Here is a 26068-nt window from a genome sequence, read left to right on the forward strand (position 1 = left end):
TATGTTTTGCCCATGATGACATGCTCAAAACAGGGATGCTACATTGAAAGTGGTGAAGTCTAGTTCAAAAGGTTATAGTCACAATTGAGAGACGTGTGAAGAAATGTTGGTGCAGGTCAGGTTTGTTTAATTTCTTTTGGGAATATGTTAATAGCTCTAAGACATGGGTCTTCAACAGGGGGTCCGGGACCCCCTGGGGGTCCTCAGAGTTACTAAAGGGGGTCCTCCAAATCTTTGAGTGATAGAACGTTTTTTTCCTCCTTTTTTATATCAACCACTTGAACCCTAGTGTACATATTCTGAGAACTTTAGCCAAAAACAGCAGATCTACAAGCTCACAACGCCTCGCGCTGCGAGGCGTTGTGAGCTTGTAGATCGCCTATTTTTGGGTCAAGTTTATTAAGTATTGACGGTTCAAGTGGTTAAATATCTGAAAACACACATTGACATGAATCCAAAATAAACTGATGTTTGTGTTGTCAAACGATGAAACTACAGGTATATGGGATAAGGTTGTGGGGGTCCCTGCTTCATCTCTCTCTCTGCTAAGGGGTCCCTGGCCTGAAAACGTTGAAGACCCCTGATGTATGGCTGCTGAGCTTCGTGCAGGGGCTTTTCCAGAGGAGGTTATGTGGCTCTGCCTGAAGGAGTTTCTGCGCTACGTGTGTAAATATAAAGGTGTTAGGGGTGGCAGTGGCTCAGGAGATACCGTAGAGCGGCCGACTGGGAACTATGGAGCAAGGTTGCGGTTAAATCCCTCGCTCCTCCTGGCTCTGTGTCAAAGTGTCCTTGAGCAAGACAACCCCCAACTGCTCCTTTCCTCTGCCACTGTGTGTGTGTGTGTGTGTGTGTGTGTGTGTGTGTGTGTGTGTGTGTGTGTGTGTGTGTGTGTGAATGGGTGAATGGGTGAATGTGACGAATAAATGTACATTTTTGTATAAAGACGCTATAGAAATGCAGACCATTTAAACGGTCCAAATTTCACCACAACTATATTTGCATCCCATGTAAATAAAGCTTATTATAATTCCAGTTGCTATGCTATGTAGTTTGCTCAGGGTCAGCTGTACTGCAGTATGCTTTATGTCATTTATCTCTCAACCCTCAAGGACCCCCAGTTTAATATGCATTAAGCCACGGACACAATTTGACACAATGCTTTTTTAAATTGTATTTTATTTTATTTCCCTCTTGGACCCCAATCTGCACTGTGAAATCCTGGACCCTCAGAGATACTACAGGGCCAACCCTTCGTGTGATAGGAACATTCAATTTTATTTTGTTATGAAGTAAAAATAGAAAAAAAAGTTTTCCTTTTGCCCTTCTGGAAAATTCACATTAACATGCATGAATACAACATTCTGAGCTGTATGTTTGTCCATGCCTTACCCCTTACACCTAAACTTCTTTGCCTTTTTTCTTTTTACTAATTTGAAAAACATTTAAAATACTTCAAATAGCCGATCTCCACATTGTGAGCTTGTAGATCAGCTATTTGAAATATTTAAAAATGTTTTTCTAAAACTGTAAAGAATCGCAAAAGAGTTTAGGGATAAGCGGTAAGGCATGGGCGGAAACAGAGCCCACTATTAGCAAAGATAATGTGTAAAACAAACAAACAAAATGCACGTAACTTACACAACACTGATGACTGATGATACGTATAAGAAAACAACCTGTGTGAAATACTTCCAAGCTAGTCTCAAATCTCTCAACAGTCAAGGACAATCAAATAGATAAGGTGAGCTATACTGTAGCTTTAAAAGCCTTTTGTCAAGTTTGATCCTCCCAGTGCAACACAATTTTATACAATACAGTATTGTATCTCTCTCTTTCAGCAAGGTGTCCTTGGCCTGAAAAATGATGAAGACTCCTGATGGTGTTGTTGAGGTATAGTAACCTACATCCCCCATCGGGGAGGCGGCTCAGAGCCGCACGGTGCAAGTTGCAAAGGACCAAGAAATCTTTTGTGCCCCATGCCATCACCCTCCTAAACAAGAAGAAGGGGGGTAGATAGGTGAATGAACTTTTAGAAATTTGGAATGAACTTTTAGAATTTTGGAATTGGACAATTTCTAGGTGGATTTGTTTTATTGCTGACCTTGTGTTGTGTGGTAGTCTGTATGTGTCTGTGTTTTTATTGTGGTGTATTTGTTTTTAGTAGGCACTGTATGCACATTACAACAAATTTCTGTGTAAACAGACAATAAACTGACTTGAACTTGAACTTGAACTTGAACATAGTAACCTACAGTACCTGGACAGTATATCATGGTTTGTTGCAAACCAGTTCCACAGAATTCTATCCTTTAGTCTTACATTTAAAGAGAAACTGACAGTATCTGACATAACTCAACAACAGAAAATACTTCTTGATATGCCAAACCATTATTGCTTCGGAAATAAATTATGGACAATATCCACATTTTACATTAAAACACTCTTAAGTAAGAAAAACATTGCTGCATATAGCTGCCTATTAAATAGTTACTTATACCAACTGTATGTTTATTCCGATCAGTCCAACTTATGATGTACTATGTACTTAAAGAAACTGTGGTTTGTGGTTTGTTTTGTCTTTGGTGAAGCCATTGGATTCCATTCATGGTATGAAAATCTACTTGCAGAGACTTGGAACTTGCATGAGGTAGGTAATAAAACCTTAATGAATTGACTACACAGGACCACAAACATGCAAGCCCTAGGGCTTTTTGTGTTATCCTTTTACAATCTTTGTAAACCGTACCTGTACAATCTGCAAACTGTTAATAAATAGAGTGATAATAGAATGAATTTTAATGGTACCTTTTCTATTTCTCAGTCCATGGAGGAAAAAACTGATGAAATGAATTCCTTCATCACCCATTAACATCTTGTGCAAACATCAAGCCAACATTGACTCCGTAATTCAGGTAGTTTGTCAATGATTTAATGACTATGAAGAAGATGACAACAGTGAGATCTAAAAATGGAGAAATGTGAAAGTGTCATGGTGAAAAAGGTTACACAAGGAGTGTATGAGATTTTTCTGTTGTCTGTAGACTTAAATGCTGACCTCTCGTATAGTTTTGGTAAGACCTTTTCAGAAAGATTTGGAAAACTTAAAACATTTCACCCCCCCTCTACCCAAAATCGTAAAAATAATCTACAAGCCCACTATGTGGCTTTAAATTGGTTCGTATGACAACGTTCTGTATCTTACTCACAGTCAGTATCATAAATCTCCATGTTTAATGTCCTAAATTGCACTTTCAGTTTGCCAAACAAAACCATTCACACAACGACCCATATTCCACCTCGGCTATCGATCCGTGCCAGAAACACCTTTATGGTAGGTTATAAAAAGCTGAAAAAACCAATAGGACACACCCACTCACATGTTTATACAATTTTGCATGTCATGGTGGTGCCAGTGCCAAAGGTTATGCACACACACGGAAAGTTTTCTCTAGTATTTTCACAAATCAGTTTCCTAAGAAGTCAATATCTCTGACAGAGATTTTCCCAGGAGTTATGCATGCAGGCATGTGGCACTTGAAACGGTGCCAAGGTAGATCAACTCCACAGCTGACACGTCCAATGCCAAGCCTCCTTAAATGCCATCTGCTCTGTGGTTAGCCCTTAGTGCTGCCTGCCTCTGTCAAATAGGTATTCTGTCAACAGAGCAGCCAGCATGTCTGCCAGTGGGCAGATCATGTACTGTGCCGGGAAAATGAAGGAAGTGACTGTAAGAAATTCATCACACCTCGTTTGGTTAGATACACCTGTAAGTGCCTTTCCTGATGAGGTGTAGACATTATCCATGCATCATGCACAGTATAAATGAAGGCCATCCATTAGTGCACTCACTCAGAGTTAAATTATGATAACATAGGAGGACACACGAGTGCCAGTCGTCCTACTACGAGTCTGAATGACAGATCGAGAGAGGGCATTGTTCTTTGTCTTAGCGACGTCTGCGTTTAGTCTGACTTTGAAAGCAACCCTTCATTTAAGCTTGACGCAATGATATGAATTATGTAATCTGCCGTTTGACATAAGCAACCTAATCAGATTCCAGAGGTATAACGTTTTACAGGCTAGCCAGAGGGAGAGAAGAAAAGAAAAGTGAACATATATATCGTCGTTGTCGGGTGATGTCCAAGACCGTTCTTTTTGTATTTATCATTTTAAAAATGAACTAAACTAGTGAAAATAGCAGATCTACAAGCACACAACGCCTCGCGGTGCGAGGCGTTGTGTGCTTGTAGATCGGCTGTTTTCACTACATTTGTGCAACAGCCTTGTATGATGAAGCAGGGCTTTGCTTGGTGAAAAAAGTAAAAATTTGAAACTTGGAGATACAAGGTTTCTGCCCGACAGTGACGATATATATATATATATAGACTATATCCTGAAGCAAATACATGTAGAATTCAATGAAGAGAACACCACTGGATTGATATAACATTAACATTACCGGATATTAACAGCATCGTCTCTAACATAGGTTCCTACCAGCGCTGTAGAATCGGGAGTCTGGCCAGGCCTGATGGGTTGAAGAGCCGTCAGCAGGCTAACTCACTCTCACTCTCAGGCAGAGACTGATGGAATCCAAGCAGCGTGGACCACAGGACCAGAGGAGAACAGAGTTCACACGCTGCCTCCAGTTGTGTTCCTTTAACTCCAAGAGAGTGTTCATCAACAGGTGTAGGCTCACACAGACTCACTAGGTACTGCCCCACTACAATGGGTATTTTATCCACATCACTTCCTTGTCCTCCTGCTCCAATTGGCTAACTGGACAGGTTCATGCCAGGTAGTTTATTTGCATAGTGGATTCCAACACACACACGATGCATGCACCCACAAGCGCGTGCACACACACACACACACACACACAGACACCCGCACGCACGCACCCACGCGCGCACACACACACACACACACACACACACACACACACACACACCTGACAATCTTTCCTTTTATATCCCTTTCACTACATTCTTTCTCCTCTATGCTCTTACAAACACACACACACACACACACACACACACACACACACACACACACACACACACACACAAGGCCTATACATATACACACAGTCACGCGTATACCCATGTTGGCCCAGAGAGGGAAAAGTTAAATTGCTCAAAGGCATTGTTTCTATTGTTGCTTAAAATAGGTTTTAACCTTTAGAGAAAACGTCCCATTGTACTTTAGAGTAGCAAGACATTTGTTTTGCTCATTTGAACATGATGAATGTGTTGCTTGACAGTTTAGGTAAAGAGGACCCAAGAGAATTTGCGTTTTGTTTCCTGGTAGAGCCAAAAGCAGAGAGAAAACATGACTTGCTGTGAGCGTGCTGAGAATACAGTAAACCCTATCTATTTAGTCCATTCCTATTTCTCCCCCTCAACACCAAATCTCTTCACTGAAAACAGATGATCTACAAGCTCACAAAACCTCACATTGCAAAGCGTTTGGGAGGTTTTCGATGTGCTATTTTCAACCGAACGTTCACCTGTTATATGACAAGTCTAGAATTGGGACAATAGGGTTCATCAGACCAACTTTCAACATTCCCACATCACCTATAGGTTCAACATTTACACTTTTAGTACATCTGTCATACACAATGACATCTTTGAGCCATGACAAACTTAGTTAAATGATCCATGTAACGACGGTGTCGCTTACCGACAACAACTGATTCTCAAACTATGTGATGCGACACTTTGTCAGTTGGAAAATCTGTTCTCGTTGGCAAGAGGCACCACCGTACGGATTACAAATTTGGCAATATTGTCCCTTCCATGGGAGCTCTACTTCTCTTTAGGGTGACGTTCGTGATTTAGGACAGGTTTATTTTAGTGCTGCCAGGGGCTGTTTGTGATCTGACCAGCACACTCTCCACTCAATCACCTCAAACCTTGATCTGCTCTCCAAATAGCTCCTTGCCGACACGCTGCGATCCACAGGCGGCTGTGTGCAGAGGAGATTGACAAATGACAATCAGCTTTGGTGCCCCGGCCCAGCGAGCGTCACCAAACAGTGACATGAATCGGGGAACCAAAGACAAAGTGACTTTATTAAACGTGCAATCTTGGCTGAGGCTCATGCACGCCCCCGAGCTGAGAAGTTCCCCTCTCTGAGTTATCATCTCGGCTAGGATAATTCCCTTTGTGTCCCTTGGGAGACACACTGCCTTTTGAACAGGACATCAGATATTAAGTGAAGTGTGATAATGAGTGAGGTACTGTTATCTGGCAGATAAAATCATCTCTTTATTCAAATCAGGCACAGCGCGTTGAGGGGCCAATCTAATCGGCAAAGAATAGTGAATTAAGATGTGATTACATTGTTCCTACTAGATATTTGTCTCACGTTGTTTCACCTATTTACTTATGCGCTTTTCATTTCAGCAAATATCGTTACCAAATGAAAACTGAACAGACAGAATCACACAGAGGACCTTGCCCTTTTTCATGCCTGCCGGGGTCCCGCAGTGACAACAGTCAGAGGAAGTGCAAACATTCTATTTTCTTTTTGCAGGTCGCCAATTAGGGTTTGGGCAAAATGTCACATTTCAGATCTGAGATCTGAGGCTGATCTCTGTAGCATTACCCAGCAATCTCCGGGGACCAGCTGTAACATTGTAGTGGGAGCGCTAACAGCATCATGTTGATGATTGAAGTGACATTGCACTGTGATGAATCGTGTAATAGGCTCGAGCAGTGAGAGGCGTGTGCCAGAGTATGTTCGTCGTATTGCGGAGCCTTCTGCAGTAGCGTGAGTTTCATCTGTTTGTATAGAGGAAACATGAGGTTGAATAAGAATACATACAGTACAGTCAAACATGTACTGCATTACTGTAAATCAAGCCGTGTGTGTTCAGATGTCAGTATAATATAAACCATATAATGCCAGCATAAAACATGCATTGAATTTCCAAGTAGAAAGTCTTTATATCCCTATGGGCCAGTATAATGACATTTCCTCATGATGTAGATACTGGTTCTATTCCCCAAAGTCCAGGAACAGCCCTCTTAGGGAGCTGCAGGGTTATGCTCCGTTCTCTCTCTCTCTCTCTCTCTCTCTCTCTCTCAGGGGCGTCAATTGGGTATGGCAGGGGTATGCAGCTGCCATACCCTGGGTCCAGGGGGGAAAATACAAGTATAAATCCACGAACGTCTCTTTGTCTATCTGTGCTGTTTATTATGTTGTTAAATTACAGTAAAATAACTACAACTTTAAAATGTAACAAAATGGTCACTTTAACAAGGTATTATAATTATATTCTCCACACTTGTATTCTCCCCATCTTGACAAAATGGCATATTCCCAGGTTCCGCAGGTCAGCTGCACAGGTGCAATGCATTATTGTTAATTGTGGCACGTTAGTTGCCTGGTGCGCATGCAAGACACCAGTCATGTTGCCATACCTTAGCTTTTTCTGAACTGACGCCACTGCTCTCTCTCTCTCGCTCTCTCACTCTCTCTCTCTCTCTCATTCTCTCTCACACACACACACACACACACACACACACACACACACACACACACACACACACACACACACACACACACACACACACACACACACACACTCTCTCTCTCCTTCTCTCTCTACTCTCTATCTGTGTGTGACTTGGGCCTGTGCCCACAGCTCAGCCTCAGAGGTAATGAGGGAACTCAGTATTAGCATGATTATCTCTGAGAGTTCCTCTCATGTCAGCCCGGCAGATAGACTGCAGTGCTATTGGTAAGAAGAAGACCCTCCACTCCCGTCCCTTCTATACTGCATGGGCTGATGCTATACAGACGTAGTAGCCTGCAGCCCTCCCCACGGCCCCTCTGTCTGTTCGTAACACAGGTGCTATTTGCCGGCTGTTTGGGAGCCGTTTTCCTATCCTCTATCTAAAGGGTAAAGTCCCTCCAGGGTGTAATTTGGGGCCTAAGCCGCGCTTGGCGATGTCCCACTGCGAATGCCTGACCAGATTTTACTGCAGTAAGATTAATACGCCCATCAGCAGTGGACCGGAGTTGCATGCTATTCATTATGGCCAATGACTTGCCCTGCTTTTTCCTATTCTCGACATTTTTTCTTAAAAAAAAATCAAATCTTTCCTTCTCTCGCCTTTTTTTTATTTATTTTTTTATTATTAGTATTTTTTTTTTGGCATCTCATTTCATGGGTTTTCGTTCTGCTCTAGCAAGGGGGGGCGGGGGCCGGGGTCGACGTTACGCACTAGTCCCCGGGGAGACACAAAGCAAGTGAGAGCAGGGCTGTCGGGGGTCCACCCTATGTTCCCCAGGTTCTATGTTCCCCACGGGTTAAAATGCACCAGGTTAGCATTCACCAGCGTTAGTTTTACTGAGGTTAGGGTTAGGGTTAAGGTTAGGTTTAGGTGGTGAATGGGGAACATAGAACCTAGGGAACATAGAACCTAGGGAACATAGAACCTAGGGAACATAGAACCTGCGGAACATAGGTACGGCCTCGGGGTGTCGCACCAAATTCTGGGCCCTGGGTACTTTAACTATTGAAAAATAGCAGATATACAAGCTCGCAGCACGGCATTCTGTGCTTGTAGATCTGCTATTTTTGAAAAATCGTGAATCTTGAATATTTCAAATCCTTCTAAGGTTTTATCTCAAAATATTTAGTTCCAGGGACCCCCCAGGAGCAAAATTTGAGTTACAAATGTTCGCTTAAAAAATACATATATTCAAAGATTTGCACACATTTTCACAAGTTTTCAAAAATAGCAGATCTACAAGCTCGCAGCGCGGCACTCGGTGCCGCGCTGTGAGCTTGTATATCTGCTATTTTTCAATAGCCAAAGTATAAAATAATTAAGGCCCCTCCCTCCACCTCGGGCCCTAGTAACCACCTAGTCCCACTTTTCCCCCCCTTGTGACACCCCTGCACCAGTCCACAGGGAGACACAAAGCAAGGGGTGAGAGACAAGGTGGGAGAGATCAAAGTGTGCCGTATCATCTCCACCATCCTGTGTGACTCAGCCTGCCAGAGCCATGAGAGGCAACAACGGCAGAGATCAGTCATCACAGATTCACAATACCTGCATTATACATGCAGTGTGGTCTATTAATAGCTTAGTGTAGGCCTATGTCACCCACCCATACCTATATGTAGCACTCTGAGATTCCGTGTGAATGAAAAGTGCAATACAAATAAAATGCATTATTATTATTATTATATTTTTTCATTATATACACTGATCCATACCACACTCCAGCAACTTGTTTACCAGAGCTGAAAAATATAAATACCTTGCTATAGGACAGTGGTTCTCAAACTTTTTTGGCTGCAGTACCCCCTTATACACACAGAAAAACACTGGGTTAAAAACAACCCAATTTGGGTTGTTTCCCAACCCAACACTGGTTAAATATTGGACCGACCCACCGCTGGGTTAATTTAACCTAACATGTTGGGTTATTCATATAACCCAATGTGTTGGGTTATTTAAAATGTATTATATTTCCTCATTATTATATATTACTATTATGTTGGTGGTTCCTGTTTTAAATTGAAATTAAACTGATAGTTGTCGATTTATTTAAATAATCACAAAGCATGGGCGAAGTGATTCAGCCTATGCTAATCTTCCCTGTTAAGTTACAATATCTACTAATTTATTGACATTGCCTAAATGAGATAATACATGGAAGAATAGCATGGTCCCAGAGGCTAAACCTTCAAGCATCCTCAAAGGTTCTGCATCTAGTTTCAACTTTAGGGGGCGGGAGCTCAACCCTAACCTAGCACCCTAGCACTTTAGCTTATGGTTGAAGCTCAAATACTGACAAATCAAATTCTGACATAATGTCAGTCAGCTTGCCTTGGCAGACACTTGGATATGACACTGTGTCATATCCACACAGTGTCATTGACACATTTAGCATTTTTTGCTCCTGAAAGCTTAAAATGACACTGGAAATGCTTTACCCAGCATGCTTTGCATTGCTATGCAAATGCTTTGCATTGTTATGCAAAGCAATGGTGACCAACGTATTTACCCAACGTGTTGGGTAGTCCAAAATAACTCAACAAATTCTATGGAAATTACAACCCAACAGCTAATAACACCATACCCAACAGAAATAACTCAGCGAATTGGGTTATCAGAATACCCATTTGCATGAAAACAACCCAATTAAATAACCCAATAGGCTTAACCCAGCCAAAACAACCCATCATTTTTTAGTGTGTACTGATTTCTGAAGTCAAGTACCCCCTACCCCTGACTACAGCATTATGCTTAGAAAAATGTACATCGAAAGTCCAGTTTCCATGCTAATATGTTCAAAATAAAACAGCATAATGGCAAATAAACATTGCTTTCTATTCAATAACAGTTGTAAGGTATTCACATATTCACACTAAATCTGTCAATGTTTTATCATTGACCATACTACATTTTCCCATTTTCTAGTTTTTTCTCACGTACCCCCTGCAGTAGGCTACTCCCGCGTACCCCTAGGGGTACACGTACCCCCATTTGAGAAACACTACTATAGGATGCAGTCAAAAGTTCTTATTTGATGGGGAGAACTGCTGTCCGTCAGAGGAAAAAGACATGACAGGAGGGTACAACAGTGTGCATGCTCGAGAGAACTTATTAGAGGGAGTAATAGGCCTATATGTCTAATACTATACAATCCCGCATGCTTTCCCTCTTTCATTAGCTGCTCATCAAGCCTGTTAGTGTCAACTTTAATACTTCACATTTTGAGCAGCATGTGATCCATGGGGGGAGAACAAGAGGGGGGATAATTTTATTAGCGTCAATTACGGCTCCAAATGACAATTGCTCTGCTTAAATTGTAATTTCTACGTTTCTTCCCCTGTCAGAGAATATCTGTGATGTAATGTAATTACAGTAATGAGGAGCGTAACAGAACCATGAATTATTCACAATTCTCTCCCCTTCTTGTTCTTTAGAGACACAGCATGTCTATTTGTTTCGGCATCTGGCTGTGTTGTGTTAATCAGAAAGTATGGTGAACGCGGGCTGTGTTTGTCCCACAGATTAGTTTCTCATGAGCGATGTTTATGTCTGCAATGTACAGTAGCTCTCAGAAGGTTGGCTGTCATGTACATATGCTGAGTGTAAGCCTTCTTTCAGCTTATAGGGGGCACTGTTGTCTCACAAACTGCTGGGGCTCCCTGGCATTGGAAGGCATGTACTGTCTGTATGCGTCTGGAACTGGAAAAAAACACAGTTGCATGTCATATGAAAATGTGCAGCCAATGAAACTTGTCGGGAGAGTGTTTTTTTGCATGTCTTTCAGTCCGAGTGTCTAAAAAAAGCAACTGGGTTAAGCACCGTTGGTCCGACCAGTTTAACATTCACCAGGTTAGCATTCACCAGCGTCAGCAGGTTAGCATTTCACCAGGTTAGTGTTCACCAGCGTTAGTTTTACTGAGGTTTAGGGCTAGGGTTAAGGTTAGGTTTAGGTGTATCTCCGTCCCGCCGACTTTCGTCACCTCTGCGCAGCCAATTACAAGCTTCCGCTGCCTTAACCCACCAATGTTTTCATGTGAAGGACCCTCAAAATGATATGTATTTGCCCACGTACCCCCATCTCAAAATATTTTGTTCCAGGGACCCCCCAGAAGAAAAAAAATGCTTAAAAAATACATATATTCAAAGATTTGCACACGTTTAAAAAATAGCAGATCTATAAGCACTCGGTGCCGCGCTGTGAGCTTGTATATCTGCTATTTGTCAATAGCTAAAGACAGCCCCCCCCCCCTTGTGACGCCCCTGACAATAGCCCACACTATATGCCCCGAAACAGCAGGGAAGATGATGGCAAAAGAAAGACACAGAAATACAGTACACTGGGAGGAAAAGGTTGCGATATGGAGGAAAAAGAACAAGATAGACAGAGCACACTCCAAGGAGTGAAAGGGGCAGTTTGGTGTCAGGCCTGCTTTGCTGTATTATTGGCCTGCCACAGCTAGTGGCAGCCCCTTGTGTTTCAATTAACACAACTCTGAAACGAGCCACCAACACTTCAATTCGCCCCAGGCACCAATGATTTCTTGTCTCTCGATGTCCCAACTAGAGCATGATACAATACATCAACAGACCAGAACCATGACAGAAAAAATAACGTTTTAACCTAGTTAAGCCTGATTTATACGTTGTCACACAACGGTGTTGCGTGCCAAAAGGACCCGATCTACAAGATCACAACGCATTGCGTCCGTGAGGCGTGTAGATCTTGCAGAGCTTGTAGATCTGCTATTTTTGTATCATTTAGCATTGTACGACGGAGCATAACATAGGCATTACTGGGACAATGCCCTGCAGTATAAATGTGCGCAGAGTCCGTAGTCACAAGTGCATCATGTATCTATAAAGAAAATTCTCAAATTGCACACTGCCCCCCAGCATTTGCGGGTTATATAGGCCTACCCCTGTTTTATAAATGCTAATACTAATTATATTTAAATAGAACAAGTAGAATATGATCCTAAATTCCTAATGTATGAGAATACACATCAACAGGAACAAAATTATGTAGGCCTACTGTACAGTATGACTTAGAAATAGAGTCCAAAGGGAAGCATGCACATCCAAAAAGTACCTGTGCTGGGCAACAATATGTACACAAAAAGGTACAAGAAAAGGCTCCCAGGAAAACTTCATAACAAAATATGGTTTGACCACAATGTTTTGTGAGCTTGTAGATCTATACCATGTTCAGCAAATGCCTATTTTCACCTGTTATGACATGCCCAGAATAGGGATGGTAGGGTGCACATGGAAGTCACATGTGTAGGGAACAAGCATTAACAATTCACTCTTTGTCAAATCCCGCCCCATTTTGCGGACGAAACAGCCAGGGCAACACATCTACGTGATATTAATAAAAAGGGAAGAAAAAAGTACAGTAGTTACATTGCAAAACAGTGTTTTTTCCCTGAAAATACATGTTTAATCCTCTGAAACAGGCAGAGGATAGAGAGAGATGAGAGAAAGCGCAGTGCATCTTGGGTAGGAAGTTGTGGAATTATAGGCTGGCTGTCAACATAACATTGTAATGTTTAATTGTAATTCTGCCCATTTAAAATATATTACCCAATCGAATCTCTTAGTTACATCAGACTGGTTCATGTGAACCAGTCTGTTGAAGCTTATTCATTATAATTCTCGAAATCGCTATGACCGCGCAGCGCCGTACTGCGCGCTGGCCATGCTCCGCGCTGGCCGTGCTCCGCATCACGATTCACGGCACCGCGGTGAAGACTGAAGCGACATTCTCCCACTGCATAACTGCACCCCCGGTGGCGAAAAGTGAATCTTTTATTCTGGTTGGCCAGTCAGGGAGTCTCAGGGACCAATCAGAAGGCTGACAAACGGTGAATTGCTTGCAATGCAAACTTAGACTAAGCGGTAGGTAGGGTACAGGGGCAAAATCTGGAGCATAACAAAATCACAAGATCAAATTCTATAATAATGGTACAGTATCTATGTATAGGCTAGAACACACGGCATCTCATCACTACTTGACTGTCTCACATCCTTAAATTAGCATTTCATTTTGCTTCATTATTCAATCTGAACCTGCCTTCCCTTGTGTACTTTTCAGTGTTGCCAAAACAATGAACACAATCTAAATTGAATTTAGCAGATACATTCAAACCAATCAGGGAATCAGTTCTAAACAGACTACTTTCTCTACTCTATACTCTACTAGGGTTTGCACTGAATGGAAAAGACATAATGACTTGGCCATCAGTATACTGTACATTATAGAACAATTAATCCAGGTTTCAGATTTCACATCTACTGTAAGTCATTCCTTAATTATTCCTTTATGCTTTATGATTAAAGTTTACTAATAATCTTTAAACACAGCCCAAAATAGGGGTTACAATATCTTTAGTTGCCACATATTTTATAAAAGTCAAAGTATCCATAGCATCTAGCTGCTTGTGCAAGTGCATATTTCTACCTAAGGCCAGATGATGCTAGAAAAAAAGCCACATGGTGGCCAAAAAGAAGTAGGGTTCATCCTCCAGGGATTGTGAATGCACTCGGCAAGTGTCATGGCGATCTGCCAATTACAGTAGATTTTGAGATATCTTGTGTGCAAGTGGGAGTTTCCCGCCTAATGGTGTCGCTAGAGGAAAGGCCACGGGGTCACCCAAATAAATAGGGGGTACAGTATCTTATGTGGTGCATGAAGGTGCATGACAAATCCCACAGCAATCCATCCAGTAGTTTTTACGATATCCTGTTTGGGAGAAAAGGTGTGAACAGACCAACTGCCCAATCGACCAACTGTCATATTCATCCTTAGGGCACCGCTATCAGGGCTAAAAATAGGTGTTCCTCTATATTTAGCTGTCTTTGTAGCCTTTGCAATTGGATTGCTAGTGTTTAAACTAGGACTCCATAATAATAATAAATGTTATTTATAATGCACTTTCCAATCAAAGATTCTCAAAGTGCTACAATTGCAGAATAAAAACATGATCAGTAATCAAGAACTTTAGCAGGGTTTGACAGCAGACACATCATCAATAACATTAGCAGAGTTTAAAAGCAGAACAATATGCAAACAAAACAAAAAAGTAAAAATAGCTGATCTTTAGCATGCGAAGGCCTTCCTAAATAAAAATGTTTTTTTTAGGCCTGTTTTAAAAGATTTCAAAGTCTGTGGTGATCTCCGCTCAATGGGAAGGCTGTTCCACAGACGTGGTGCTGCCGTGCAGATGGCTTGGTCCCCCATGGCGTGCAGATTGGTACTAGGGACTTCGAGGATACTAAACTTTTGTCATAGATACTGTAGTAATGTAATATACTGTAACCCGAGCAGCTGTATTTACTGTAGCTCCAGCATCGCAGTGTTGTTTTTGACAGCAAATTTTGATTTAGTTTTAGTCATAGTCTTTTGAATAAAATGTATTTTAGTTTTAGTCATAATTTAGTCACCTGAAAAGTTTTAGTTTTAGTCAAATTTTGTCGACTAAATATAAGATTTTAGGCGACTAAATCTACAGTTGATTTAGTCAACTGAAATGCATTTTGGCAGGCCTTGATTACATTGTAATGGCTGATTTTACACTTGGTTGTGTGCTAAAAACAGCCGATCTACAAGCTCACAACACGTTGTGAGCTTGTAGATCTGCTATTTTCAGCACGCAACACCTGAGAGCAACCAAACATAAAATGACTCTCTTCTCCACTAGTCCCCCTCCCTAACGTTTTAGTCTAGTTTTTATTTTGTCGACGAAATTGTCAATATATTTAGTCTTAGTTTTAGTCATCACAGCTTACTTTTTATTTCGTTTTTATTTCGTTTTCGTCAGTGAAAAAAACGCAGTCGACAAACATTTTTTGTCATAGTTTTAGTCGACGAAATCAACACTGCAGCATTGGAGGGGGGGGGGGGGGGGGGGGGACATTGTGAAAACGAAATGGAAACATGGCTGTGACAGACAGCACACATGATACTTTTCCACGTAATGAGTTCAGGAAGGTCTCCAACTCACCATTAGCGGTGCAGCCCCAGGCTGCCATGCTTGATGACATCCAAGAGCAGACACTTGGCTCTCTGCTCTCTGTAGTCGCCAAAGAGTGGATCATTTTCATATAGGAATCTGGCCATTGGGACAAATGCTAAACAGTCACGGTCAACCACACAAACATGGCGGGGCACTCCACTGCTCGCGTCCTTTCATCTTCTGTGGCCATTCCACACCAGAGAGAAAGAGAGATACACTGTAGTTACAGTTGTCCGGGGTCACATACTGTATTTATCGTCGTTGTCGGGTGGAAACCTTGTATGTCCAAAACCGTTTGTTTTGTATTTATCATTTTAAAAATGATTTAAAATAGTGAAAATAGCCGATCTACAAGCACACATCGCCTCGCACCGCGAGGCGTTGTGTGCTTGTAGATCTGCTGTTTTCACTACTTTTGTGCGACGGCCTTGTATGATGAAGCAGGGCTTTGCTTTGCGAAAAAAATTACAAATTTGAAACTTGGAGATAAGAGGTTTCTGCTCGACAGTGACGATACAATAGGTCAGCTCCTTTTTTCCCCTCTACAAACCAAATCTGTTACCCAAACATATAGCCAATCTACAAGCTCACAGCTCGTACCTTGTGCTGTAGATCTGCTATTTTTTCCAAATGTTTGCTCCAGAATAGGGACGCTAGGATTCATGTGGTCAAATATCCTATTTGGTCGCTCAAACAGTATGCAATCTCCCAATCCCAATCCCCCCCCCACCCCCACCACCCACCTCCCACTATTATAGAGTCGCTTGAACCCTCTATGATTAGCAAAATGGAAATGTCTCTGAACTTGGTGCTCTCTTTTTTCGAGTTCCAACAGAGTGTGAGCCTGCAGATCGGTTATTTTCTGTTAATGTTCCCCCAGAATAGGGTATCAGGAAAGCTCGACCCAAAACACGCTCGCCCCCATTTTTTCGTTTTGATTTTGTTTTACTGAGGAGGATAAGGTTAGAAATAAGTCTAGATTTAGGCATTATTACTAAGTTTACGTTTATGAATACCAGGTGAATACGACTGGATTTCCCCCGTGGCAACTGTGTTTTCCCCAGTGTTCCAGTGGTTGATAAAATCACAGCGGGACAACTCCAACTGCAATCTGTATACTTCTTCTTCTGACTGGTCATCGATGCTGACAAAAGTTGAGGGAGCACGCCACCTGCAGCATGAACACACAGGCAGAACGAGGCAGAGGGAGGGACATACGTGTGAAAATGCGGAAAGGAGTGTGAGGCGAGGAGGGGAATAATTAGCATTCCTGAGGCTGGACGTGTAACAAATTATATGTGAGCTTTGTGACAGGGATATGGGGTTAAATTAAGGCCAATTCAAATTCGTATTCGTACTTTGCCTTTTTTTTACTCATAAACATTTTTACCAAAAAAACTATACGTAAACAAATTAATTGGAAAAAAATATCCGTAAAAAAAAAAAAAGTATGAATGTTTTTGGGGAAGCTGCAGTGATTATAATGCCAAAACAAAAAAACAAGACAAAATACGAATATTTTCTTACTGATTTACGAGTTGTTTTGTTGGTTTACTTCATCACGAATGCTTTCATCATCTCACGCACACGAATGAAACGCTCACGCACACGAATGAACCGGCCAATAATCACGTGATCGGCAGAGAGCCAATGGGGGTGCGGCCTTTCCACTAGCCAATCATAATTCTCCATTCTTGGCAGCAGTTGCCATGTCTGGTAAAAGTGAGTAATCTGTTGTTTATGTTCCTCACATAATATACCTATATCCACACGATATTTGTTTTTAAACTATTGACTAAATTGACTAATCAATCATTTTTATACATTAAATAAAATAGAAATGCATATATTATTAATACACACGATAAAAGCACTGATAAAGGTCACTTACAGATGCTGCAAATCAAAACTAGACAATTAACCTTACCTCCGGCCCTGACCTTTTTACTGTAAATACAATATTTATTGTTTCTTATTTTTTTCTTATGATTGATGATACAATGTGCACAATAGCCTAATGTATTTTATTATTCTGTCATTTAATGTACATAGCATCCATGAAATGTGAAATGGATGATTACAAAAACAGACCATTTGGCCAAAACAAACTAGTTACTATGATGAACAGTGTTTCATAACAGATTACAGTACAACTTTGACTGTACAACCTGGATTAATGAACATTTTGCTAATAAAGAATGCAATCAATTCCTAATGTAATTTATTTACTTACCAGCAGACCCTCTGATGTTATAACCAAGCTAAATAAGTGTTCATGTACAATAGGTTATTTCACATTGATGTTAGCAGACAGTGATGACCAAGATCAACTTTAGGCTGGAAGGAAAAAATGCTACAATAGTCAAATACAACTGCACAGAATTATATTTTATTAGACAGTGGCTCCACAGTGTGTGGCAACCAAGTTAATCAAACAGATTTTCCTGCTGAGTCCCCGTTTCAATGATGTGCTCAATTGCTGAATCTTATTTGTTAGTTTCTTTCTACATGAAAACTAATTATAATAGAACTTGCAGAATTAATTGTACAAAATTATCGATGTGATTGTTTAGAGATGTAAAGGATGTTTGGAGGAGGGTTTCAGTATTTCTAATGTAGGTGTTGTAACAGTAATACAGTGCCTGGAAAGGGCATTACATAGAACTGAAAATGGAAGGACCATAGGTTAAGTGTCTGTTCAGCTCTACAACGCTCTTCAACCTACTAAGGCTAGACTCATTGGCTAAGTTGACCTCAACAATGAAGATAGATGTCCCTACTGTGGTGTCAAAATTCAACATCTCAAAAGTGCATTCTGCTGTAATTATATTAGAAATGGGCAAATAAATAAGAATACAAATAAGCACCTAAACTATTTTCAAACAGTAACAGAGCACACATGAAACACATTAACCACTGTGTGCTGGATTCCAGGTAGTGAAGACTGTACGAGGGAGAAGGACACTTTGAGCAGAACACTTGTCGACATAACACCTGTCCAGGCAGGGAGGAACATGAACCCAGTGGGAATTAGGAACTTTGGTAACGATGCCACCCCAGAGCAAGAATATCATACAAGGTTTCATAATTTTAGATTGTAATTAGGGAAAAGCAAAGATGGGAGAGTTAAATGTTTTCATTTAGTTCTATTGTTTTAGCGATTTTAAATACTTTATTTCAGTGCATGTGTGCAAGTGCCTAAATGTGTCCTTTTAGACACAATAAGCTGGCAATTTATTTTATTACAATTTACAGTGACACTACTAGCCCCCATAAGTAACATCTGCCCATGAAAGATTGTGGTGCCTCTTTTTGAATGGACTTATTGTATCTAAAAATACATATTTAGCCATTGTACACATGTCCCCAAGCACTGAAAGCAATGTAATCAAAATCGCTAAAATTATAGAAGAAAATTAACACATTTTAACACTCATCTTGTCTTTTCTCTAATTACAATCTAAATATGAAATCTTGTAAAGGTGTCCATTCAGTCAAGTTTGCGATTCTATGTGGTGATGTCAGACGGAGAGAGAGAAAAACAGAGAAACCATCACTCCTCGTGCTCATGGCGGAGGGCGTTGTAGAAGCCATGGAAATCACTGGGCAACACCTGCTTCATTTCTTGCAGATGTTTGAAGTTCATCGCTTTAATGGTGCGGCAGCAAGTGTAGAGTGGGGACACTGTGGTGATGTTGCTCTTCTTCCTCAGTGATGGGGACTCGTAGGGCTTCCAGGCGTCTGAGTGGTCGATCTTGTACTCCATACTGCCATCAACGTTGTACCTAGGATGAATACAAGGACAGTGACAGGGGAGAAAAGTCAGGTTTTAATACTCATTAAATAATGTTTGTTTTGGTTTCCGCAGCTATGTCATTATTATGTATTCAAATACCTGATTGCTCGGAGGTCATGCACGGTGGGATCCCCAGTGACCTTTCCCGGGCAGATGGCTTTGCAGAGGTTCACCTGGCTGAAGTTTTTGAAGAAAGTGTGGTCTACATACTTCACTTGGTATGGCCTGGGATTGGTACGGGCTTCCCGGATGGCAACGACATACTCAGCTGGAACGCAGATGTCTCTGTTCCTCAGTCTTCTCTCAATCACACTGTGCACAGGATGTACTCATCATAAGAGGGATGTTCTTCGAGGAAGTGCACGATGCACGAAGCAAACTCGTTGGCAGAGAGACCAGCTTCACCCTCGTGCCATAAGTAATTTGATGCATCATGTGAAGTCATGTCATACATGGTAAAGTTATGGACACAGAGCTTGGTCTTGAAATAGAGGGATGAGGCCTGTAGCTTGGAGCAGAGCAGGAGCCCCTGAAGATCCATGCATGTCACCAAGGTCTTCTCACCTGCCTCGTCTTTGTCCTTCTGCTTCATGGCTTGTGCAGTGTCCTTTTTGTTGCAGTGCTCCTTCCATGTGGCAGCCTCAATGTTCCCAGCCTTGAACGCACAGCAGGTATCACACTGGTCTTTCTTCGGGTGAAAAAGAGAGTAATTCAAACATTAAACATTCTGGTGAACACTTGCCTTGACAGCGCCTGGATGCCATGGTCTGCACTGGAACGGATATACTCTGCATGGAGGTGATTGATGGACTTGAACACAGGCTCCAGGTACATCTTAGTAGCCTGATCTCAGACTCAGCTCACTCTGAGAGTGGGCGGGGTCTCTGGTCTGGAAGCAGGCTAACATCTTAGAGGACGAGGACCGGCAGTAGTGCGAGGGAACTTTTGGAAGGTCCAGAAGGAAGGTCTTCAAGAAGTCAGACTCCTCTTTCCTTACCCTCACCCGCTTCTGCTTATCTTCCTCAGTAGGGCTTTTCCCTCTTCTTCCTACCCACTTCAAAAAAGACCACTGCTTCAAGCCTAGGGTTGACAGGAACATGCGTTGGCACACTCCGAGTCTCCTGCCATCTACGACAAGGTGACAGAAAATGGATGCCGACCTCCTGGATTTCTCTGCTCCTGTCCTCCGTCGCTTTACACTGCTCACCTCTACCAATGATGCAACATAAATCTTCCTCTCACGCCAGTCTAATTTCTCCCAGAAGTACTTGAAGATCTCTTCTCGCTTCGACTCTTCCACTTCTCTGCAGTGCAGTTTACTGGACCTGTGGCCGGCTGCAGACTGACATGACACACCCATTTTTCTTCCCTCCTTTAACACTGACTCTCTATTCTTCCTAGGCCAGATATGACTGGCCTATCATTCTACGCCTCTTCTGGATGTTGTTCTTCCAGCCCTCTGGATTTCTCCTCTTCCTACAGAGACCAGCATCAACACCTGAGGAGTCTTCTTCCACCTCAAGTCCTATATTGTGTCACAAAAAGAGAGAAAATTTGTCATTCAGACCATTAGTGTGCGAGTCTCTCTGTGTGTATCTGTGCAGCCCCTTGCGTGCACATCTGTGTGGGTATGTACATGTGTACTGTATGGATGTGTAGTTGAAAGAAAAGAGTTAAATAGCAAACATGCACCATGCAAGATACTACATTACACACATGTGCAGCAATGTGTCCATATTAATAATGACAACAACACCTTCATTTCCAGATTCCGATTCACCAGGAGAATCACCATGTTGGTCACGTTCAGGTGTCCAGTTTCGATCAAGCGGATCTGGGAAAGAAAGAGGAACAAACAGAATGCACACGTTGACATAATTCAGTGTTGCTAGGACTTTGCATTCTTTGCTCTGGCTGACTTAAGCCTGGTTGTACACAAACCTTCTTCGTCCCCACTTGTGTCGTCATCCTCAACTCCTTCAGAATCTTCATCCTCCACATTTGAGTCCGGCTCAACTCTGTCTGCACCTAAAGAACAGAAAAGAAATATGAGATGTTCTCACATTAAGTGTGAGGCGCTTTCTGGTCATGTACAGTATGATTCTGAAGGAAAAAAATGAAAATGCAACATTCAGCAGTCACTATTTGTGTTTATTACAGTGATTATTAATAATAATACCTTCATATCCAGATTCAGCAGCACCAGAAGAATCACCATGTTGGTCACGTTTAGATGTTAGGGTTAGTGGTCGAGTGGATCTGGGAAAGAAAGAAACAAAATGAATGCAATGTTAACACACCTGCAATTCAGTGTCAGGCTTTGCTCTGGCCAATAGCCTCGGTTCCCTGGCACTTGTTAGTTTTACACCAACCTTCTTCTTCCCCACTTAAGTAGTCATCCTCAATTCCTTCTTCGCCTCCCTCATTTGAGTGAGGCGCAACAACTTCTGCTGCAGAAAAAGAGAAGAGACTGAATGTCAAATAGAAAACATGCAGCATTGACAATAATGCAAAGTGTCACATGTGTGCGTCATGTTTTTGTATGAAAGACTCTATACAGCTATTAATATTACCTTCATATCCAGATTCAGCAGCACCAGGATTATCCAACTCTAATTTAAGGTTCCATGATGAATCAAGCTCATCTGGTAAAAACATAAGAGGAACACAATGTACAGTGAATGCAAAGTAGAAATTACATTGCCAAGATGTTGCATCCTTTGCCCTTAATCTGTTTTACCACAAACCTTACTTCTCTCTCAGTGGGTGTGTGTGCGTGCGACAAAGACAAACCTTCAATCTCCTCAATTGATGAGTCCTCCACAACTGCTTCTCCTGCTGCTTCTCCTGCTGAAAGGGGAAAAAGGTCACACGAATTAATGAAATGGCTACTTTTTAAGATTGTGATACTACAGCAGATACTGATTAACAATTTGTGTTAAGGTAATAATACTATGTTTGAAACTAGTACAGCAACAATTCAAAATGGGTACTTAGTGCATGTTTAGGGATTTGTAACTAGGACAGCAGGTACAATACAAAACCACACATATGTGTTTCTATGCACTATAATTCATAACACACCACACCACATACCTTCACTCCCAGATTGAATCAAAACAGCTGACCCAGCACTGGCAGCATCAACTTGGTCACAATCAAGTGCATCTTGGAAAGATACAGATTATCATTAGAACACTGAATACAGCAGCTAATTATTGTAATTCATGATTAAAACACTTTGATTTCCAAATTAATCACACAAGTTGCACCACAGCCAGAATCACTACACACATCATTAAACTGAGCTGACTTATTCCTATTTTTCTTTCTATTTTTTTTTATCGCACAAACCTTCTTCGCTGCTTTCACTGCTCTCTAGTACAGTCTCTGCCTCGTCATGTCTGCCCCTGACATACTTGACGCTAACCAAAGCACACAGCTCCTCCATAGAATACATCATCCTGAAATGTTATACTGAAAATAAAAGGAGAATACAGGGATAAAATCAAGGGTAACACAATGGTGTAAAGTAATTAAGTACATTTTCTTAAGTACTGTACTTGAGTACAATATTGAGGTATTTGTACTTGACTAGAGTATTATCAATTTCCAATACTTTTAATCCACTATATCTCAGATCCAAATATTTTACTTTTACTCCACTACAAGCTGAATTATTTCCAATTTCCAATACTTGTACTCCTCTATATCACAGATCAAAATTATTGTACTTTAATACACAACAAGCTGAGTGCCTTTGGAGTACTTTTACTCCAATGCAAGCTCACAGTGCGACACATTGTGAGCATGTAGATCTGCCATTTTCAAAATATTTGAAATGGGACATTCTGCATAGAGTACTTTTACTTTTGGCACTTTAAGTACATTTTGATGCCAACACTTTAGCCATTTTATCAAGTACATTTTGAATTCCAGACTTTTACTTGTAACAGAGTATTTCTACATTACATTATTGATATTTGTACTTAAAGTAAAAACATTTGAGTACTTTTACCACACGTAATGGTACGTTTTTGTCCAGATGGAACCAAATGGACCCTTTATGGACCCGTTAAGGGTCCATTTGGTTCCATTGACACTCCATAGAAGTTGTTGTGCTGGCAGCTTAATGTAATGGTACGTTTGTGTCCAGATGGAACCAAATGGACCCTTTATGGACCCGTAAAGGGTCCATTTGGTTCCATGGACACTCCATAGAAGTTGTTGTGCTGGCAGCTTAATGTAAGGTATAAGGTAAAGGTAAATGGAAAACCACATGGCAAATTATTTGATCGATAACGCCAGTTGCGGTGGGTTGACGGAGGCGAACCATGTTTGAAGCAAAATCAGTGTACGACGCTGCTTGTTCAGAGAACAAACAGACAACACAAACATCAGAGAACAATACTTTCCTTGAATAATAACAATTCACACGACGCCAAGCACAATCGTGAACATGATCGTTGGTATAACCTAAGCATACAGTTCTCAACAAGACATTTGGTGATACTTTACCTTGTAATAATGTCGAATTCCGTGTCGTTTAGTGAAGAAAAAGTTTGTTGCTCTGAATCATTCCCCTCCTCCAGTCCTTCTTCTCCCGCGGTTAGATACGCGTAGTGTGATGGACAGGTTGAACATCCAATGGTGATGTCGTTTCGGAGCGTATCTCCGTTGGCTGTTGGATACGCGGTGTGATGGACAGGTCCCACATCCAATGGTGATTACTGTTTCAGCGTATCTCCCCGCCCATTACATACGCGGTTTGAGGGACATGTCAAACATCCAATGGTGATGCGTGTTAAATAGCTTGGTCAATAAAACAACTTTCCATTGGCCATTTACACACCAGCTGATACTAGCAGAGAGAGGAGAGTGAATGTAATCCAACTATGATGAAAAGTAAAAATCCATAATAATGGACTTACGTGGTTTTCATTGGACAGCGACGATATTCTGTACTACTAACCATGTTCATCTTTTTCGATTAAAACACATGAATCATGACATGTTTACGTCTTGTGAATTATATCAGCTTTATTCAAATGCATTCAGACAATACAGGCAATATCATTTCACAGGCAATTAGCCTTTTATTTAGGAAAACAATAGAATGTAGTCTTGTATCAGCTTTATTCAAATGTATTCAGACAATACAAGCAATATCATTTCACATGCAATTGGCCTTTTATTTAGGAAAACAATAGAATGTAGAGTATTGTATTTTGGGCGGATTTTGTTTGCATATTGTAAATTAAATTGAATAAGGTTCTGAATAATGTAGGTGTAGCTATAGAATAGGCAAAGACAAATGTGTGTTGTGAATAGAATCAATAGTTTCCTTCCCAATAAAGTACAGGGGTGTGAGTTTTCCTGAACCAAACAGTCGTCAACCTCCCTCACCACGAAGGACCACAGAAAGTTTGTTGTTCCTTCTTGGAGCTCTTTCAAGAGGTTGAATTCTCAAATCTGATTGCTGCTACATCCTGCCATCGGAACCCTGATCGGCTGATGTGGTCCATGTCATCACAGTTACTGAAAGAAAAATAAATGTACCCAAGACAAGACTATGTATATTATTAAATGTATTTTTATGTATAGTAAGAACAGATATTTACTGTTACTATAGCTATCATTTTACAATGTTAATGAAACTGGACTTAGTCAAAAGTAAAGTTGTTTATAACATGTACTGTGTAGACTATTTTTACTTTAATTAAAGAATACATTTAACCAAATGAACCTGTAAAGGTCTACACTCAGATTGAAATTAACATTGAGGATTTTTACTCTATTTGTACAGATTGTTTGGTCCCCATATACTCGTTTGATAATCACCAAATTAATAAGAGGTAATAAGAATTGACTTGTATTATCCCACATTCCCACTGACCCCCATTTAGGCCAGTGACCCCATAAGAGAACATTTTTACGGCTCTAGCAGTGATTCCCAACCATTTTAATTTCAAGGACCCCCAGTTTGACATCCATTAGGCTACTGACCCCCCATTTAATAGCATTTGTATCTCTGAGACCCCAACTTATATTGTAAAATCATACGTTAGCATAACTCAGAGTGTACACATGGAACCAAATGATTTGTACAGTTACATACCCCTAAGGGTCCATTTGGTTCCTAACTATAATTTAGCTGGGGACCCCCTGGAACTCCCTGGGGGTCCCCGGACCCCACTCAGAGAACCAACAGTCTGATGATGTAGTAGCCTATTATAGACGGAGCTAAGATGCTAATGAGGCTAGCGTTAATATTAAACTTTCTTTACATCAAATAAAGACCCCGGACTAAACCCTAAAAGACACTACTGCTAAGCACATTTAACAAACGTTTTATTAGATAGATTGCTGTATTTTATGATAATAATAGCGACGTTATCTTACCTTTCTCTGTCGGCTCTGCTGTGAAGACTGTAGCATAGTTACATACGTTTCCCATAAACAACAGAAAGCAGAGATTACTCACTTTTACCAGACATGGCAACCGCTGCCAACAATGGAGAATTATGATTGGCTAGTGGAAAGGCCGCACCCCCATTGGCTCTCTGCCGATCACGTGATTATTGGCCGTATTCATTCCATGCATGCATTCGTGTGCGTCATACAGATTCGTGTGCGTGAGATGATGAAAGCATTCGTGATGAAGTAACCAACAAAACAACTCGTAAATCAGTAAGAAAATATTCGTATTTTGTCTTGTTTTTTTGTTTTGGCAT

The 26068-nt window shown here is 41.2% G+C and overlaps 1 protein-coding gene across 7 annotated transcripts; it reads right to left on the reverse strand.

The window, feature by feature from the left end:
* Nucleotides 1-18364: 18364 nt before the first annotated feature.
* LOC308293924 (uncharacterized protein) lies at nt 18365-24858 on the reverse strand. 7 transcript variants are annotated; one of them, XM_080736588.1, is made up of 11 exons: nt 23853-24858; nt 22689-22811; nt 22431-22502; nt 22128-22184; nt 21908-21979; nt 21707-21781; nt 21514-21593; nt 21276-21362; nt 21091-21168; nt 19434-20859; nt 18365-19323 (listed from the first exon to the last, which is right to left on the reverse strand). In XM_080736588.1, the coding sequence occupies exons 2-7, from the start codon at nt 22795-22797 to the stop codon at nt 21577-21579; spliced, it is 402 nt and encodes a 133-aa protein (XP_080592714.1). In that variant the 5' UTR covers nt 22798-22811; nt 23853-24858; the 3' UTR covers nt 18365-19323; nt 19434-20859; nt 21091-21168; nt 21276-21362; nt 21514-21576. The 7 variants fall into 5 exon arrangements, 6 of the variants coding, with proteins under 6 accessions (XP_080592713.1, XP_080592714.1, XP_080592716.1 ...); XM_080736586.1 differs by having other exon boundaries at nt 21707-21784; XM_080736587.1 differs by having other exon boundaries at nt 21707-21784; nt 22128-22181.
* Between the last annotated feature and the right edge of the window lie 1210 nt (nt 24859-26068).

Source organism: Nannobrachium achirus, assembly GCF_963921795.1.
Source record: "Nannobrachium achirus genome assembly, chromosome: 11".
Lineage (NCBI taxonomy): Eukaryota > Metazoa > Chordata > Actinopteri > Myctophiformes > Myctophidae > Nannobrachium > Nannobrachium achirus.

What these genes read in the sequence shown, in the direction of transcription:
- LOC308293924 (XM_080736585.1), bottom strand. Translation starts at nt 22,797, where the DNA reads ATGATGTATTCTATGGAGGAGCTGTGTGCTTTGGTTAGCGTCAAGTAT. An exon ending in CAGTGAAAGCAGCGAAGAAG is followed by an intron (nt 22,503 to 22,688) that starts GTTTGTGCGATA and finishes TATCTTTCCAAG; the next exon opens with ATGCACTTGATTGTGACCAA. An exon ending in ATCGGAATCTGGAAATGAAG is followed by an intron (nt 20,860 to 21,090) that starts GTGTTGTTGTCA and finishes GACACAATATAG; the next exon opens with GACTTGAGGTGGAAGAAGAC.